This window comes from Mesoplodon bidens, assembly GCF_964165515.1.
Source record: "Mesoplodon bidens genome assembly, chromosome: 4".
In the NCBI taxonomy this organism is placed as follows: Eukaryota; Metazoa; Chordata; class Mammalia; order Artiodactyla; family Ziphiidae; genus Mesoplodon; species Mesoplodon bidens.
In genome coordinates, this window is record NC_138160.1 from 14,870,661 (window position 1) to 14,889,199 (window position 18,539).

At 43.8% G+C, this 18,539-nt stretch overlaps 1 protein-coding gene across 1 annotated transcript; it reads right to left on the bottom strand.

Annotated features, from left to right (window-relative positions):
• Nucleotides 1-573: 573 nt before the first annotated feature.
• On the bottom strand, nt 574-12,357 carry LOC308616955 (cytoplasmic 60S subunit biogenesis factor ZNF622-like). The gene is made up of 6 exons (XM_081233530.1): nt 11,646-12,357; nt 10,728-10,985; nt 10,351-10,513; nt 7,079-7,191; nt 2,231-2,374; nt 574-853 (listed from the first exon to the last, which is right to left on the bottom strand). The coding sequence occupies exons 1-6, from the start codon at nt 12,253-12,255 to the stop codon at nt 726-728; spliced, it is 1,416 nt and encodes a 471-aa protein (XP_081089656.1). The 5' UTR covers nt 12,256-12,357; the 3' UTR covers nt 574-725.
• Between the last annotated feature and the right edge of the window lie 6,182 nt (nt 12,358-18,539).

The window sequence follows — 18,539 nt, forward strand, 5'->3', positions numbered from 1 at the left end:
TCACTTTTCCAATGTCAAGAAGTTAGCTCAATGGATTTTGAACTTCATGTTTACTTTCATTTTCAATATATCATGGCCTTGCTGTAAACCATATAAACTGTGAATCCATTGAGAGACTGAACCCTGAAAACGTTTACACATTTTACATTTATTTTCTTCCCCCTCTAAAGGCAGCCCTGGATCACATTTAGAAATAAAGAACTTTTACAGCAAACCACTGACATGCCCTTTTACTTTCCCTGGATTCAATGAAAGTGCCCAGAGACTGTCACCATCTCTGGAGCCACAATGTTCCAAGAGGGACATTCAACTCTGCTCCTCCAGAAGCTTCAAAGCCCCCTTACATAGGTCCCAGCGCCATGACGTGGTAAGGTGTTCTTCTGAAAATTAAACCAGGTTTGGAGCAGACAAGCCGCTCCTGAATTCCCCACACTATTCTGACAGCCCTAAATCAGTTTCAAGCCGAGACAACAAAGCAGCTCTCAGAAGGGCAGGGCCTGCGTCCAGCTGACACAGCACTCACTTTGTAAAAACACATTTCAACCCTGTCCAAAAATTACACTGGAGAGCCAATATGATTCTGACTTTTATTATCAGGTCAGGACAGAGGAAGTACAGGGAGAAGTAGCAGCAAAAGGGTCTGTTGTCCGATCCGGCTTCCACGGGTCCCCAGGCAAGGAGGACGCTTGTGCAGGAGACGGATGATGACTCAATCCCTGGCCGACTCAGAACAGCACCTGGGGCCTGAAGTGCATCTGCTTGGTGGCGTTGTTCCTCATCCCCATCTTCAGCATCCATTTTGACTTCATCCTTTGGACATACTGCATGTCCCGCTGGCGCACGAGAGCTGCTCCTGGGGTTGGAAAGGGGATAAGAAATGAGGCAAAGGTCTGTGACCTGTGATCGGAGAAGACCCAACTTGGCAGAGAATCAAAGTTTAGTTTGATTCTAGTTTCGGGTATGTGGGTTCTTATATTTAAACAAGAGTTATTATCTGGGGTCTCTATCCAATGGGCCTTGGGGGGTTTACTGCATACCAGAACTTCTCTATATATACATTCTTCTGGGATGAGCCTCTTTAGTTTTCATCATCTGAAAAGGTCTATAAGCCCAAAAGGTGAAGCCCCATTGACCAAAAGGGACAGAGAAAGGCAGACTCTAAACCAAGTCAGACAAGAAGTCCTGACAAGACTAAGATGAAGTCAGTGTCCACTAGATTTAAGTGCCCTCACAGCTCACAGGGAGCCATAGTGAAGGAACCCACGTGTAATATAAACACAGAGGCATTTACAATGGATTCCAGTTTCAGAGCTTCCCAGGCCATCAAAGGCAGCTCTCCCCCTTCTCTCTCTACTATTTTCAGTGGATTGAGGTTCTCCTTGAAGACAGCAATCTCAACAATTTCAGAAGATAGCCTCCTTTTTTCTTCTGACTCTTACAACATTTACTATGGGAAAATTACAAAAAGGACTGACAGCCTTTACTATGTACATGTACTAGTCATACATGCTTTATGATATTCAACCTGCACAATTCTACAAGGCAGGTCCTATTATTATCACCTCCATTTTGTAAGTGAAAAAACAGGAGGCTTCAATTAATTAAATTACTCATATTCATGTTATAAGTACCAACAAGAGTATCAGGGAGGTCATGTTTGACTCCACAGCTCAAGCTATTGACATAAGAATACCATTCATTCCCCTGTGAAACATCCAGGAGAATTTCAACCTCAGATGATCACTAAACAATTTTTTTTTTTCGGTACACGGCCCTCTCACTGTTGTGGCCGCTCCTGTTGCGGAGCACAGGCTCCGGACGCGCAGGCTCAGTGGCCATGGCTCACAGGACAAGCCGCTCCACGGCATGTGGGATCTTCCCGGACTGGGGTACAAACCCATGTCCCCTGCATCGACAGGCAGACTCTCAACCACTGTGCCTCCAGGGAAGCCCAACAGTTATTTTTATTACTATTATCTTCTGAAAAATTAGTGGTATATATGCAGTTTTTAGAAAGTTACTGTGCCAGGAATATGAAGTTTTAAAGTCATGGAGCTTTGGGCTTATTGCCAAAAATGTCTCAAGTGGTCACAGAAGCTCCCAGAGCCAAGAAGCTAAGTTTCCCCTAGAGAGGACCCATAAGGACAAAGAAAAAAAAAATCCAGTTCACCCAAGGCCCTTTGTGTGATGCAAGTTCCTGGGCTGGGCCTTGTGGTCCACATGGACGTACCTGTGCTGCCAGTCCAGCCCAGGGCTCTGTACTGCTGGAGGACCCGGCCCACAGCCTTCTGATTCTTAGCAACTGCCACAGCTCTTGACAAGCCAAACCGCTGTTTGTAGTATCTCATCAAGGAGCGATGACCCACTCTGGCACCTGTTTTTCAAAAAAACAATATTGAAGCAGTGAGTTGGATCGTTTTTCAAAATGGAGCCATAAAGCAAGGGCTTTCCCAATCGGAATTTTCACTTTTATCTAGCTAGAAAATGCATGTGACAGAAGAAAGACTGCTCTACTGGCTGAAGAAAGATGAAGCCACATGTTAAAAAATAAAGGAAGGAGTAGAGAGATTTAAGAAAAGAGACAACAGTAAAAAGCTAAAGCATTTCCCCTAAGATCAGGAACAAGACAAGGATGCCCACTTTTACCACTTTTATTCAACATAGTTTTGGAAGTCCCAGCCACAGCAATCAGAGAAGAAGAAGAAATAAAAGGAATCCAAAATGGAAAAGAAGTAAAACTGTCACTGTTTGCAGATGACATGATGCTATACATAGAAAGTCCTAAAGATGCTACCAGAAAGCTACTAGAGCTCATCAATGAATTTGGTAAAGTTGCTAGATACAAAATCAATACACAAAAATCTGTTGCATTTCTATACATTAACAACAAATGATCAGAAAGAAATTAAGGAAATATTCCCATTTACCAAGATATCAAAAAGAATAAAATACCTAGGAATAAGCCTACCTAAGGAGGCAAAAGACCTGTACTCCAAAAACTGTAAGATGCTGATGAAAGAAACTGAAGAGGATACAAACAGATGGAAAGATGTAAGTCCCCTACATACGAACCTTCAAGCTGTGAACTTTCAAAGACGCTAATGTGCATTCCATCAACATCAGGCGTAAGTGAAATTGCAGCTTGCCCTCTGTCTCCTATTCCTGACGATCCCTCAGCTCTACCATCTCCCACCTCCTCTCCCTCCTCCAGTCAGTAACTCTGCTTGCCTGTGCACTCGATGCCAGCCCCTGTATGCCAGCTGTTGTACTGTACTACTGTATTTTTCAAGGTACTGTACTGTAAGATTAAAAATGTTTTCTTTATTTTTTGGGTTTGTTTGTTTTTTATGTATTATTTGTGTGAAAAGTACTATAAACCTATCATAGTACAGTACTATATAGCCAATTGTGTTAGTTGGGTACCGAGGCTAACTTTGTTGGACTTACGAACAAATTGGAATTACAAATGCGCTCTCGGAACCCAACTTGTTCATATGTAGGGGACCTACTGTGCTGTGTTCTTGGATTGGAAGAATCAATATTTGTTAAAATGACCATACCCACGGCAATCTACAGATTCAGTGCAATCCCTATCAAATTACCAATGGCATTTTTCACAGAACTAGAACAAAAATTTTTTAATTTGTGCAGAAACACAGAAGACTCCAAAACAGCCAAAACAACCTAGAGAAAGAAGAACAGTGCTGGAGGAATCAGGCTCCCTGACTTCAGACTATACTATAAAGCTACAGTCATCAAAACAGTATGGTACCGGCACAAAAACAGATACACAGATCAATGGAACAGGATAGAGAGCCCAGAAATAAACCCACACACTTACAGTCAATAATCTATGACAAGGGAGGCAAGAATATACAACAGAGAAAAGACAGTCTTTTCAATAACTGGTGCTAGGCAAACTGAACAGCTACATGCAAAAGAATGAAATTAGAACATTCTCTAACACCATATACAAAAATAAACTCAAAATGGATTAAAGACCTAAATATAAGACCGGATACTCTAAAAACTCCTAGAGGAAAGCACAGGCAGAACAATCTTTGACACAAATCGCAGCAATATTTTTTTGGATCTGTCTCCTAGAGTAATGGAAATAAAAACAAAAATAAACAAATGGAACCTAATTAAACTAAAAAGTTTTTGCACAGCAAAGGAAACCATAAACAAAATGAAAAGACAACCTACAGACTGGGATAAAATATTTGCAAATGATGCTACCAACAAGAGATTAATTTCTAAAACATACAAATAGCTCATACAGCTTAATATCAAAAAAACCCAACCCAATCAAAAAATGGGCAGGAGACCTAAACAGACATTTCTCCAAAGAAGATGTACATACAGATGGCCAAGAGGCACATGAAAAAATGCTCAGTATCACTAATTATTAGAGAAATGCAAATCAAAACTACAATGAGGTATCACATCACACCTGTCAGAATGGCCATCATCAAAAAGCCTACAAATAATAAATGCTAGAGAGGGTGTGGAGAAAAAGGAACCCTCCTACACTGCTGATGGGAATGTAAATTGTTGCATCCACTATGAAGAACAATATAGAGGTTCCTTAAAAAACTAAAAATAAGGTTACCATATGATCCTGCAATCCTACCCCTGGGCATATACTGGGAGAAAACTCTAATTTGAAAAGATACATGCATCCCAAAGTTCACAGCAGCACTATTTACAACAGCCAAGACATGGAAGCAACGTAAACGTCCATCGACAGATGAATGGATAAAGAAGATGTGGTACTATATACACAATGGAATACTACTCAGCCATAAAAAAAGAATGAAATAATGCCATTTGCAGCAACATGGATGGACCTAGAAATTATCACATTAAGTGAAGCAAGTCAGAGAAAGACAAATACCATATGGTATCACTTATATGTGGACTCTAAAAAAAAAATGGTACAAATGAACTTATTTGCAAAACAGAAATAGACTCATGGACATAAAAAACAAACTTAGGGTTACCAAAGGGGATAGCGGGTGTGGAGGGGAGATAAATTAAGAGTTTGGGATTAACATATACACACTACTATATATAAAATAAACAACAAGGACCTACTGTGTACCACAGGGAATTATATTCAATATCTAGTAGTAACCTATAATGGAAAAAAATCTGAAAAAATATATATAAACTGAATCACACTGCTGTACACCTAAAGTAACAAAACACTGTAAATTAACTATACTTCAATAAAAAAGAGAGAGAGAGACAATGGTAAGTCACTGTCAAATGCAAATCTCAGCATCTGTACTTACTTATAAAGAAGTGCCTCCCTAGAAATTCACATAGCTGCCCCTACTAATACAGATAAAAGTGCCCTAGGAGGTAAGGAATTTTAACTTTTTTTTTTAATAGAAAAGAGATTAAGCACAGATAATGGCCCTGATGTTTAGGTCTATAAGCCACAGTCTGAGTCTAGAATAGAAACCAATCCACTTTTTCTTTGCTTAAATTCTCTACTGCGGTGGTTCTCAAACAGGCGATTTTATCCCCAGAGGACACGTGGCAATGACTGGAGACATTTCTGGCTATCACAGCTAGAGGGAGGCTCCTGACACCTAGTGGGTGGAGGCCAGGGATGCGGCTAAACATCGTACAATGCACAGCACAGCCCCCAAAACAAAGAATTATCTGCCCCAAACGTCCACAGTGCTGAGGCTGGGAAACCCTGCCCTACTGCTTTCTAAATGATGGAAGTCGCCTGGTACATGGGAATCTTAAAAGATGATTAAGCTGAATTTTCCCTACAGCTTTTGCTTATTTGTAAGGATCTGGTAAAACCATGCCAGTGGGTCAAGCTTTAAACAGACTAAGACTATTAAACAGTCGAGACTATTAAACAAATAGTCTTGGAAGATGAGATTAGGTCCTCTGTAATAATACTTAGGCCTGTTTTGCTACTATGTATTGTACAGGCCCCGATATTGTACCGCCTTATAGCTTCCCTACCACTGTAGAAGAATTATATCCTCAAGACAGGTTCTGCCTGCACTTTCCTTTCACTGTCATTGTCTAAAGCTGTCCTTAGCCTTAGAAGGTTGTCACTCTGGGTTAAGCAGGGCTCTCTATACCTAAGCCGTGATATTCCAGGTGGAGAGCAGCACCCCCAGGGTGGCTTCCTCATGGCAGACGTCTCCACTGGCAATGTGGCTGTTCCTGCTCCCACCATCACTGCACACCTCCCAGGCAGCGGAGAGAAGTGGGGAAAGGGCTTCACTGACAAGTCCATGATCCTGGGTAAATTACTCAACCTGTCTAAGCTTCAGCTGGCTCATATGTCAAATAAGGATAATAGAATCTAACTCAAAGGCTCGATGTAAAGATAAAATAATATATCTGCCTGAATGTGCTAACTGCTCAGAAAATACGAGGTATTATTAGGGTCTTATTATCTTATCATCCCATTCCCTGTCCTTTTTAAATGTGTCTTCTGTAGCTGTTCCCATTCTTCTCAGATAATCATAACACTATAAACAGTATTAGATGCTTCTCATATTCTTGGCTTTTCTCCATCTTTTCATATCTGGGATAAATTCTCACCATCATGCAACATGTATCCAAAAGGAGAAGGCAGAATTCAAACTCTAAGCCTCCCTGCTACACCAGAATATGGACAGGAAACCTGGGCGCTGTCAATCAGATCCACCCATGCCAGACTAACATGTGCAAGTCTGAGCACATGGAAACAGGAATCAGTTCAAGGAATAAGAGCAAAGTCAAGTTTAACAAGAAAAACCTGTATGGGGCCAAAAAAACAGGTAATAAACAGAATACAAAAGGTCTATGTATTGAAAAGAAAGGCAATGACTGATTAAAGCATTACGAATCACAACAAAAGTGAAAAAAACATTGATGCAGTTTAAACAAAACAGCCAAGACAGAGCTATGGGGCAGAGTTTACCTCATCCGGGGGAACACAAACACACACTTGAAGTTGTAGGGTCTCTCCCCTCGGTGTGGAAGGGAAGTGATGGGAACACGCCTCTCCGATAATCTCAGCAGCATGCAGCTATGTATTTTGGACAACTGCACTTACCAGAAGGGAGGATCAGCTCCATGGTGTCGTCATCATATTCCAAGGCCCTTTCTGAGGGCAAGTCCTCAGTCTCATCAGGGTCCTCCCCTTCCTTGTGACCTGGGTAGCTACTCCTGGAACCATGGAATGGCATTAATACATAGACCAAGACCTCAAATTTAACTAAAAGACATATATTTTATTTGTCAATGTGAAAAACCCGCTTGCTACCTAAAGGGGTGGGGGGACAGGGATAAACAGATGCAGAAATTGCCAGCTGGAGGATTTTGGAGGAAAAAACAACTTGTTAGCATTTTTCTGTAGTAAAATATACAAGTTACCAATGAACTTAAAGTGGACCACAGACTTAAATGTAAAATGCATAAAAACTCGTAGAAGATAACATGGGACAAATTCTAGATGACTTAAGGTTTGCTGACAACTTTTTAGGTACCATACCAAAAGCACAGTCCATGAAAGAAAGAATGGATAAGATGAACTTCATTCAAATTAAAAACTTCTGCTCTGTGAAAAGCATTGTCGAGAGAATTAAAATACACGACACAGACTTGGGAAAAATATTTGCAGAAGACACAGCTGATAAAGAACTGTTATCCAAATATAGGAAGAACCCTTAAAACTCAACAATAAGGGCTTCCCTGGTGGCACAGTGGTTAATAATCCGCCTGCCAATGCAAGGGACACGGGTTTCATCCCTGGTCCAGGAAGATCCCACATGCCACAGAGCAACTAAGCCCATGAACCATGACTACTGAGCTTGCGCTCTAGAGCCCACGAGCCACAACTACTTAGCCCGCGTGCCACAACTACTGAAGCCCGCGCGCCTAGAGCCCGTGCTCCGTAACAAGAGAAGCCACCGCAGTGAGAAGCCCACACACCGGAACGAAGAGTAGCCCCCTCTCGCCGCAACTAGAGAAAGCCTGCGTGCAACGAAGACCCAACGCAGCCAAAAATAATAAATAAAAGACCCCAAAAAACAAAAAACTCAACAGTAAGAAAATAAACAACCCGATTAAAAAATGACCCAAAGACCTTAATAGATTGCTCACTAAGAAGATATACACATGGCAGATAAGCATGTAAAGAGATGCTCCACTTCATATGTCATCAGGGAAATGCAAATTAAAACAGTGAAATACTACGACACACCTATCAGAATGGCCAAAATCCAGAACACGGACAAGACCAAATGCTGGTGAAGCTGTGAATCAATAAGAACTCTCACTCAGTGATACCGGGAATGCCAAAGGGTACAACCACTGTGGAAGACAGTTTGGAAGGTTCTGGCAAAAGTGGACATACTCTTACCATAGGATCCAACAATTTTGCTGCTTGGTATTCACCCAAAGGAACTGAAACTTATGTCCATACAAAAACCTACAAATGGAGGTTTATAGCAGTTTGATTCACAACTGCTAAAACATGGAAACAACCAAGATGTAATTCAGTAAGCAAATAAACTATGGTACATCCAGACAGTGGAATATTTTTGGAATTTACCAAAAAGAAATGAGTTATCAAACCAGAAGATATGGAGGAACCTTATATGCACATTACTAAGTGAAAGAAGCCAGTCTGAAAAGGCTACATACTGTATGATTCTAACTATACTATGTTTTGGAAAAACTATGGTGACATTAAAGATGCCAGGGATTGGGGTGGAGGAGAGTGATGAACAGGCAGAGAACACAGAGGATTTGTAGGTCAGGGAAACTACTGAGTATGATACTTTAATGGTGGATACATGTCATTATATTTATATGTACATTTGTCCAAACTCATAGACTGGACAACACCAAAAGTGAACCCTAAACTATGGACTTTGAGTAATAATTGATGGGGCAATATAGGTTAACCAACTGTAACAAATGTACCACTGGGGGATGCTGATGTTGAGGGAGGCTGTGCACCTGTGTGGTAAGGAGTATATAAGAAATCACTGTACCTACTGCTCAGCTTTGCGGTGAACCTAAAATTGGTTTTTAAAGAGTGAGCAAATGACCTATAACTGAATTCTTTCCCCTAGTATTTGATTCTCTTTAGGAAGGTTGCAAACCAGAAAGTAAGAGGAAGAGAATGGAGACTGGGGATGCGGCTCTTGGTAATTTAACAATTTAAAAAACATGTTTTAGAAGAAAACTCTAGGCCAGTAGAACTCTATAAGGTTGAAATTTTCTTTCTGGGTTCAACTATGTTGCTACCAGTCACATGTGCTTTGAAATGTAGGCAGTGCAACTGAAAACTTCAATATTTAAATTTTTAGATCAATCTTTGATTAACTAGTCATGTGAGCACCCTTAGTATTTATCATACCACACACTTTGTTCCTAGAAATATTCACAAGTACACATAAAAAATAATTTGAGAAATGCACGCTAAAATGCGAATAGTAAGGCAGATAACCCAATAGAAAAACACACAAAAGACTTGATCAGACACTTCACAAGAAATGAGCTAGCTGGCCAATTAGTATGTAAAGGGTTCTCAACTGCATCAGTCCTCATCAGGGAAATTTAAATTAAAACCACAATGGATACCCCTACAGAGCCACCAAAGTGGCTATAATGAAAAACTCTCTGTCAGGACAAGTGAGAAATGACAAATCAGGAGGAAAATGCAAAAGGACAACTCAAAAGACCAGCACTTTCCTGAACACCTGTATTAGGTGGACTCTGCACACCTGGCACGGTCATTATACACACCTGCTTGCAGAACACACCCGTGCTAGGTCATAGGCACACTGACACTAAGAACCAGCTGTTCCAGAATTCCTAGCATGGATTCGTTGCATGATGTAGGAAATATTCAAGATTCTAGGTAAAGGTGGAATAATTTCACCAACAAGTGATTGGGACAGGCCTGGTGCAGCCACCAGCTCAAGTCCCTTACGAGACAGCCTGTGATTCAAGGGCTCTCAGGGAAACCAAGATGTGAAGCCTAACTTCCCTGCCTCTGTTCCTGAGGTAACTGGCAAAACTGAACTTCTGACCATGGAAACCACAACAAGCAAAAACAAGTTTTCAAACCACACAAACTGAAAGTTTGGGCCTGAGATCTTCTCTGGCTCAGATATGTGAGTTTAACTCTGTGATACTCAGTTTCTCATCTACAGAATGAGAGGAAATAACGACCTCCTAAAGAAGTGTGCTAAGACGTATGAAGAATACGATACTGGACAGAGCCAGACACAGACAGTTATCGGGTAGGGGCACATGCGAATCCAATGCAAATGTGATCAGCTGGCTTCACTCGCTATTACAAACCAGACTCACCTAAAATCGTAGAAGTCTGCAAATTCCAAAAGCGCATCCCCATCTGTGAAGAGCTTGCAGTGACTCCTGTCGTTCATGTGAGCCTGTACAGCTTCCGTGGAGTAGAAGGACTTCCCCCTCTCATTGCACCACAAGCAAATCTTCCCCACACCGACTTTCTCTCCTGGAAAAATAAGTTGAGAAAAAAACAGGAAAGCAGCTTTTTGCAGCCAGATTAGGGCTCACTGTCGATGTCCACAATTCAAAAAACAGCCATCAAATTTCTGATATTCACAAAATCGGCCGGTCATTCAATCCAAGATTGAGGAGAAGCCCCAAACTAATGCCCCCAATAATGTGGTATTTTGTCATTCAAAAGGAAAAACGACTGAACTTACCCAAATATTTAATCAGTCCCTTAAGATCTGAAAGATACTCTACATCAGGAATAAAGAAGCTGTGGACTTGAGTCATATGAGCCACATTCTTCGCGAGGGACCTTGAATGATGGGGACAAAATAAGCAGTCCGTTATGGGGATGGCACCAAGCGGGGTGCTTCCTCCAGCCTCTTCCTCCGCTGCCTCCTCCTCCTCCTCCTCCGTGGCTTCAGCATCCTCACATTCCAGTTCCTCATCAGAATCAATATCCTCCCAGTCTGCAAGCCAGAGATTTGAAAAACAAAGTTAGCTGGAGATCTCAAAGTCAGCCAGTCATCCACCACACACCACTCGGCATGGCTAAGGAATGCCTTCCTCCTCCTTTTTCAGCGCACAGTAAACCCCTTGGAGGACGCACGTGCTCCTTTCCTATTCTTGTATGAACACATGCAATCAGCGTCAGGGGGATGAGGGAAAAATAGCTCATTAAGTCAAGAAGCCTAGGTTGCTGGCTCCAGCCTCACACTGCAAGTTAGCTAGCCGATTCTGAGCACCTCAAACTCAGAGCAAAGCCATCATGACCGGAAACCCAATGGAATTAAACATTCTGCAGCACATGGTGTGAGGGTACTATGTTCTCTTGCATACGTTGACAATCTCCTCCTTCAACAGAGAAGGCATCCCTTCCTTCTACAAATATTTACTAAGTAACTATGCCCCCCACCCCCCGTTAAGGTTTCAGTCCCCGAATCGACCACAGTGAGCTAAACACACAAAATGCCCTGTGGGGGTGCTGGCCACACCAGCCACTTCAGAAACCAAGGAAACACCCTCACGCATCACCTTCACCTGAAAACGGACACCTCCCCCCTACAACCTCAAAGATAAACTGGAAGCTGGAGGACCAGCCCCGCCCCGCCCCCCCGACAGGCCCCCACCATCTGCGTCCAGGTCCTCCTCACTCTCCTCCTCCACTTGCTCTTTGGCCAACTTCTTCGCCTGCTGTTCAAACCACTGCAGCCGGGGAGGCTTCTCGGCCGGGTCTCGCTGCTGAGTCCCACGTCCTCCAGCGGCCACGGTCACGGGACTCCGGGACTCCGCCTCGGGCGCTGGGGCCGCCTTCTTGGGAGACGTGGACGGCTGGGCCTTGATGACCTGCTGGATGGCCGCGTTCACCGCATCCCTGTCCACACTGTCCACGCCGAGACCTTTCTCCAAGTTCTTTTCATTCAGGATCGCCACTTTCCGACTCACCGCCTCCTTCTCCAGCTCCACGTGCCGCCGGGACCTCAGATGGTTTTCGTAGGCCTTGAACGAGGCAAACTTCTTACTGCAGACGGTGCAGTAGGTGGCCGCGCCCTTGCTCTCCGGCTCCGCCAGGGCCCGCTGCGCCCGTACCCGCTCCTGGAAGCCCTCGGCGCCGACCGGGGCCATGCCGGCCACTTTGCGCTTCAGGTTGTAGCGGTGCCAGTCCGTCTTGTAGTGGGCCCGCTGCGCCTCCGCGTCGTCCAACAGCGCCCGGCAGGTGTTGCAGGTGTAGGTCGCCATCGCCAGCCGGTAAATAAGAGGCGAACCGAGGCAGCAGTCTAGCGACCACTGAGCGCCCTGACCCCACCACACACTCCAACCGTAAACCTGAAAGCCCACGAAGAGCCGGACTGCGAGCTGACTTCCGGACTGGATCGAATTATTCCCGGCCGGACAGGAAGTCCCGCCTCCCGACCTGTAGCCACGCCCCCGCCGCGGAGAGACCACAGGCCCCTGGTATGTGGGGAAGCCTGGGAGGGATCCGGCCCCGCCCAGTCGGCCTGAGGTGGGTGTTGATTGGGTTGGCGTAAGGAGGGTTGTGATTGGATGGGCCTGAGGTAGGTGGTGATTGGATGAGTCTGAGACGAGTGGTGATTGGATGGGCCTGAGGTGATTGTTGTTTAGGTCCCCGCGAGGTGTGGGATCGGTGGATCCGCGTGAGCTGGGTCGACCAGAAGTAATAGGTGTTCATTGAGTCGACCGAGGTGGGTGTTGCCCTGAGCTGGGTGTGATCGACAGGCCTCGCCCCCGCAGGTTACTGTCCTTTTTGGCTGTGCTGAGGCGTGGTGCTGGGAAGGCGACCACCGCGCGGGACGGAGGATTGGGGAGCCGGGAGGACTGATGCGTGCGACCGCCCGACCGTCTGGATTCTCTGAGGTCCGCGCCCTGCACCCCTGCAGCCGGGGAGTGGGTGTCACGAAAGCCAGGGATGCTGGTCAGCCCGGGGGTCGGACCGGAGACTCGGGTTGGAGGCTGAGGGAACTCACAGGAAAACCAGAGACTCCCGGCCAGAGCCACGGCCTTACTGGGGCGGAAAGGGCGCAGGAGAAACTCCTGGATGGATAGTTTGCACGTCGGAGCGCAGAGTCCAGCCCAGCCGCTGCCCAGTAGAAATAGAATCCCAGACAAGTAGGTCCTCTTAAATCTAATAGTAGCCACGTTTTCATTAAAGCGGAAAGAGAGAGGTAAGATGGCCATATTTTATTTAAGCCAGTATATCAAAAAATAGTATCATTTCAACATGTAATCAAGCCAGAAGATTTAGTGAGACATTTTACATTCATTTGTTGGGACTAAATCTTGGCATTCCAGTGCGCATTTTACAATTAACAGCACACCTCAGTTCAGAGGAGCCTCGTGTCCCGTACTTAGTTAACTATGGCATGTCATGCGTAGTAGCCCGATTCTATAGGAAACATGAATGTTAAAGGCGTAGGGAGTTCTTACAATCGTCTGCGCAGCCTAGCTGAACCAGTCCGTCCTGTTTCAGAACTGGTCATTGCATGTTTAAAATCCAAGCGGCCCATAGCACCAAAGAAGATATCGACGTTTTTTAAAATGTAGGTTAAGTCGCATTGTTCTTCTTGCTGAAAACCTTCAGTGTCTTCCCCTGACTGGGAATAAAGTACAGACACATTCCTGCTCTGGTCTGAATGTCTGTGCCACCCCCCTCAAAAAGAAAAAAAAATCATATTGACAAACGAATTCCCAAAGTGATGGTCTTAGGAGGTGGCACTTCTGAGAGGTGATTAGATTCTGAGCACATAGACCTCAGAGACCCAAAAGGGGATCGAATAAGAAGTCTGAGACTAGGAAGAGGCCCCTCACCGGACCATGCTGGCACCCTGATCTTGGAATTCCAGCTTCCAGAACTGTGAGAGAAAAAAATTGTTGTTTATAAGCCACCCAGTCTGTGGTATTTTGTTATAGCAGCACAAACTGACCAAGAGGATTGCCTTTCTATTCTAGGAGGCCCTACCCCGCCTTCTGACTGTCACCCCCCCTGCCCCACTCTGCTCACCCCACTTCAGTCACACTGACACTTGATGTTGCTCTAACAAGGCTAAGCAAGCATCTTTCGTCTCAGGTGCATACTAAATCTGAGAAATCCTTTACTATTATGCCTGGATCGACTATTGCTGTCTTGCTCCCTTACTTTGAAGGTTTCTGCCCAAATGCATTTACAGGAGGGGCCTGTCCACACCCTCTTTTCACAGTAGTGTCTCTCCCCAACTCATTAGTCTCTCCTAAGCAGACCTTTTCTCAGTAGCACTGTACTAGCCATCTAGTATTCCATATCACATTACCCAACATTTAGCAGGAAAACAACAAACTTTGCTTCTTTCCATTTCTGTAAGTCGGAAATTTACGTGGCTCATGGTCTCATGAAGTTGCAGGGGGACAGGGCTGATCATGTGACTGCAGCTGGAAGGTTTGACTCTGGCTGGAGGATCCCCTTGGAAGAGGCTCATTTACACACTGATAGCAAGAGCCTTGGGGTCCTCACTGAGTGGACCTCTACTAGGGCTGCTTGAGTGTCCTCATAACATGGTTACTGGCTTCCCTCAAAATAAGCAAAGTAGAAGTCACAATATCTTTTAGGACCTAACCTTGGAAGTCACACAGGGTGATTTCTACAATATGCTGTTACTTAGGAAAGTCAGCTCTGTTTAATGTGGGAGGGACTTTGTAAAGGCATGAATGGGGTGTCATTTGGGGGCCATTTAGGGAAATGGGCCACCACTAGCATTTGTTGTTTGTCCCTGATTTCCCAGTTTTAGCACTGAAAGTCTTGTATCCCAGGAAACCTCTCCATCATTTGCAAACCAGGATAGTCAGTCCCATTATAGGTTAGTCATCCACCTCCAGACTACAAGCTCCATGGGAACAGGGACTCCTTTCCTTGCTGTGTACCCCAAAGCTAGGACAGTGCCGGCACATAGATTGTTCAGTATTTGTTAAACACATCTTTTGTAGTGCAAGTTAAGCCTGCTGCTGATTTTTATTCCAGAAAACTTGATTTTTCGATTACAAAATGTTTTAAAGTAGCTGAGTCTTGTGGACAGATGTCCATCTTAAGAAATGTAATTTGTTCAACATGGATAAGCAAAATAATGTATATTTTCAAGCTTCTCTAAAAGTAAAGAACTTTTGTTTTCTCTTTCCCTCTATCGTTCACATATGGTTCTTCAAGCATCTGTTCCTTCTTCAGGTCAGTATTTCCTCCCTGCCTCCTGCCATCCATTTCCATGACCCATTTCAGCATCTTTGAACTCTCCACGGGTTCTTTCCTTTTCCTCTTCAAAGGGACATTATTTCCTCCACCTTGTTAGATTTCCCACGGGCTGCAATTCTCCTGCAGTCTCCTGGAGAGCCTTTACTTTCCTCTCAGTCTACCATACAGCGCGTAGAGATAATCACATTAATTCCTCTCAGCCATGTTTCCTCCTTTTGTTCAAGAATGGTTACCTGTTGCCCATAGAAGAAGTTTAAATTCCTTCGCCTGGTTTTCAGTATCTCCTATCACCTCTCACCCATGCTCCCTACCTCCAGGAACATGGGTGTTTTTTCCAGACTACCAAGCAATTCTCCATCACCAGCTGGGTGTCCTCAAATTCAACTCAGTTCCGACACCTTCTACCTGGAGATGAAGTCAGATCCCACAGGTTAACTCCTCGGTCCCACAAGACTGGCCTCACTTCAGAAGGCAATGCCAAGTCCAGGTTTTTACCTGTGCTTCTGACTGGATGTAAATCAGAGGTTTCCATGACCCCCTCCTCAGGTTTGAGTAATTTACTAGAGCAGCTCACAGAAATCTGGAAAGTCATTTACTTACTAGATTACCAGTTTATTACAAAGGATATTAAAAGATGTAAATGAACGGCCCATTGAAGAGACACCTAAGGTGAGGTCAGGAAGTTCCCAAACAAGGATTCTCTCCCTCTGGAGTTTTGGTTGTGACACCCTCTCCGCTAGCTACCTAAGGGCTTTGCAAAAGTCACCTCATCGACATAACAAAAGACACCTTTATCACTCTCATCATTTAAGACCTTCCAAGGATTTTAGGAGCTCCATGCCCAGAATGGGACAAAGTCCAAATACCTGTCTTTTATTATAAATCACAGTATCTCATATATAATATCCTAGTGGTTCTAAATTGAAACATCTGTCTTCAAGGGGATTTTTTCCTGCTTTGTTAATAAGGACGGTAAGAAATACACAATTAACTAATAGAATAAAGATGGGGTCAAGTAAGATGAAATGCCAAGAAAGGGGCACTGGGTATTTAGAACAGACAAATGGCATCAGCTAGGGAGGTGAGAAGAGTTTTTATTCAGGAGTTGACAGCTCAGGTGGGTGGGTCCTGAGAGAGAGGGGACAATGAGGACTCCATCTGCACGTGGAAAAGTGGGCGGGGCACCTGGAAGACAAAATGAGCCACATATTTAGGAAGGCTACAAGTCCAGTTTTCTTGAGGCAGAAGATAGGGGAAAGCAGACGAGGAAGTTTTAAGGTATCATTGGGTAAAGAGTTGAACTCTAGAGTTTGCTGTGCACTTTTCAGTGGGTGAACAGTAGGGACTCCAGGAGTGTTTCCGTTTTTATGGGCATGAGGAATAGAACTGGACCTTGAATAGATCCAGCAGCAGTATCTGTAACTGACTGGAGAAATATCAGAAAGGAGCAGGTCTATAGCCAGTAGGTCCTTGGTAAATGCAAGCCCTTTGCACAAGAGACCTTTGAGTTAAATTTCTCCATGGCATATCTAGGGTATTATGTTAGTGTGTCTAAACTCTGCTGATAACACTGTCAAGAATTTTTATGACCAAATTAATCAGTCTTCCAAAGAATTTAAACTGAGTCTGCCCATGAAAAAATTTTAGCTTTGAAAATACTGGAAATTAGAATTCCTTCTGGATACTGTGACATACCTCTTAAAAACTAATTCACTTACCAAATTATTGAAGTTACTCTACACACTGTAGAAGTGACACTGCCCCCGATGATGTTCTCTTTCAGCTGGGATGACACTGGGATGGTGATCTTTGATAATTACAAAATTTAAGACAAAAACTAATAAGGTCGGGCTTCCCTGGTGGCGCAGTGGTTGAGAGTCCGCCTGCCGATGCAGGGGACACGGGTTCGTGCCCCGGTCCGGGAGGATCCCACATGCCGCGGAGCGGCTGGGCCCGTGAGCCATGGCCGCTGAGCCTGCGCGTCCGGAGCCTGTGCTCCGCAACGGGAGAGGCCACAACAGTGAGAGGCCCGCGTACCGCAAAACAAACAAACAAACAAACAAAAACTAATAAGGTCACCTTCAAGTCAGTTGATACTACTTTCCACATTCCTATATTGCAGTGGCAACTTGATTTTTAAAGGGAAAAGTATGAAGGTGATTGGATTAGTTGAGGTTAACTTATAGGGGGTAATAAATATAGAATATAAAACATATTTATTAAATGATTTACAACTTCTATGACTTCTGTGTTTATAAAAATGTTAAGTAAAGCATTATGATTTTTAATAAACAATTTAAAAACATTTTACTAGCTCTTAGTTTTTGGATATCTAGATATGCAAAGTTTTCTTAAATTAACAAGGGATTGAAATTTATAGCAAAATCTGGTTATTGCAGCATTTAAAACAGTTTGGATCAGCTGATTTGTGGATTCTTTGAAAAAAGAAAAATTAAGTCAAATAAAATCAATCTTTAATATTTAGTGAAATTCTGTTAAACTATTACAAACATGATCATTCTTTTTATTTATTTATTTATTTATTTATTTTTGGCTGCATTGGGTCTTCGTTGCTGCACACGGACTGTCTCTAGTTGTGGCGAGCAGGGGCTACTCTTCGTTGTGGTGCGCGGGCTTCTCATTGCTGTGGCTTCTCTTGTTGTGGAGCGCGGGCCCTAGGCGCGTGGGCTTCCGTAGTTGTGGCTCTCGGGCTCTAGAGCGCAGGCTCGGTAGTTGTGGCTCACAGGCTTTCTTGCTCCGCGGCATGTGGGATCTTCCTGGACCAGGGCTCGAACCTGTGTCCCCTGCATTGGCAGGCGGATTCTTAACCACTGCGCCACCAGGGAAGCCCATAAACATGGTCATTCTTAATGTATTTTTAAAAAATGAAAAATATTAGGTAGTGTGACATATTAGAAAGCGAATAGGCTTTGGGGTCACACTGGCTTTTCCTCTTAGTAGTTGTGTGACTTTGGACAATTTATTTGACCCTGTCCTTCTGAGAAAAGTTCTTAATACCACTTAATTGTAGTCATGAGGATTACCCAGGACCCTAACTGTAACTGAGTGTTTTCTACATATTAGACCAAGGACTGGCAAACTTTTCCTATAAAAGGATAGATAGTGAATATACTAGGCTTTGTAGGCCTATGGTTTCATCACAACTATTCAACTTTTCTGTTTTAGCATAAAAGGATGCGTAGACAGTACATAAATGAGTGTGGCCCTCTTCTAATAAAACATTCTTTATGGATGCTGAATTTTGAATTTCATGTATTTTTCATACGTC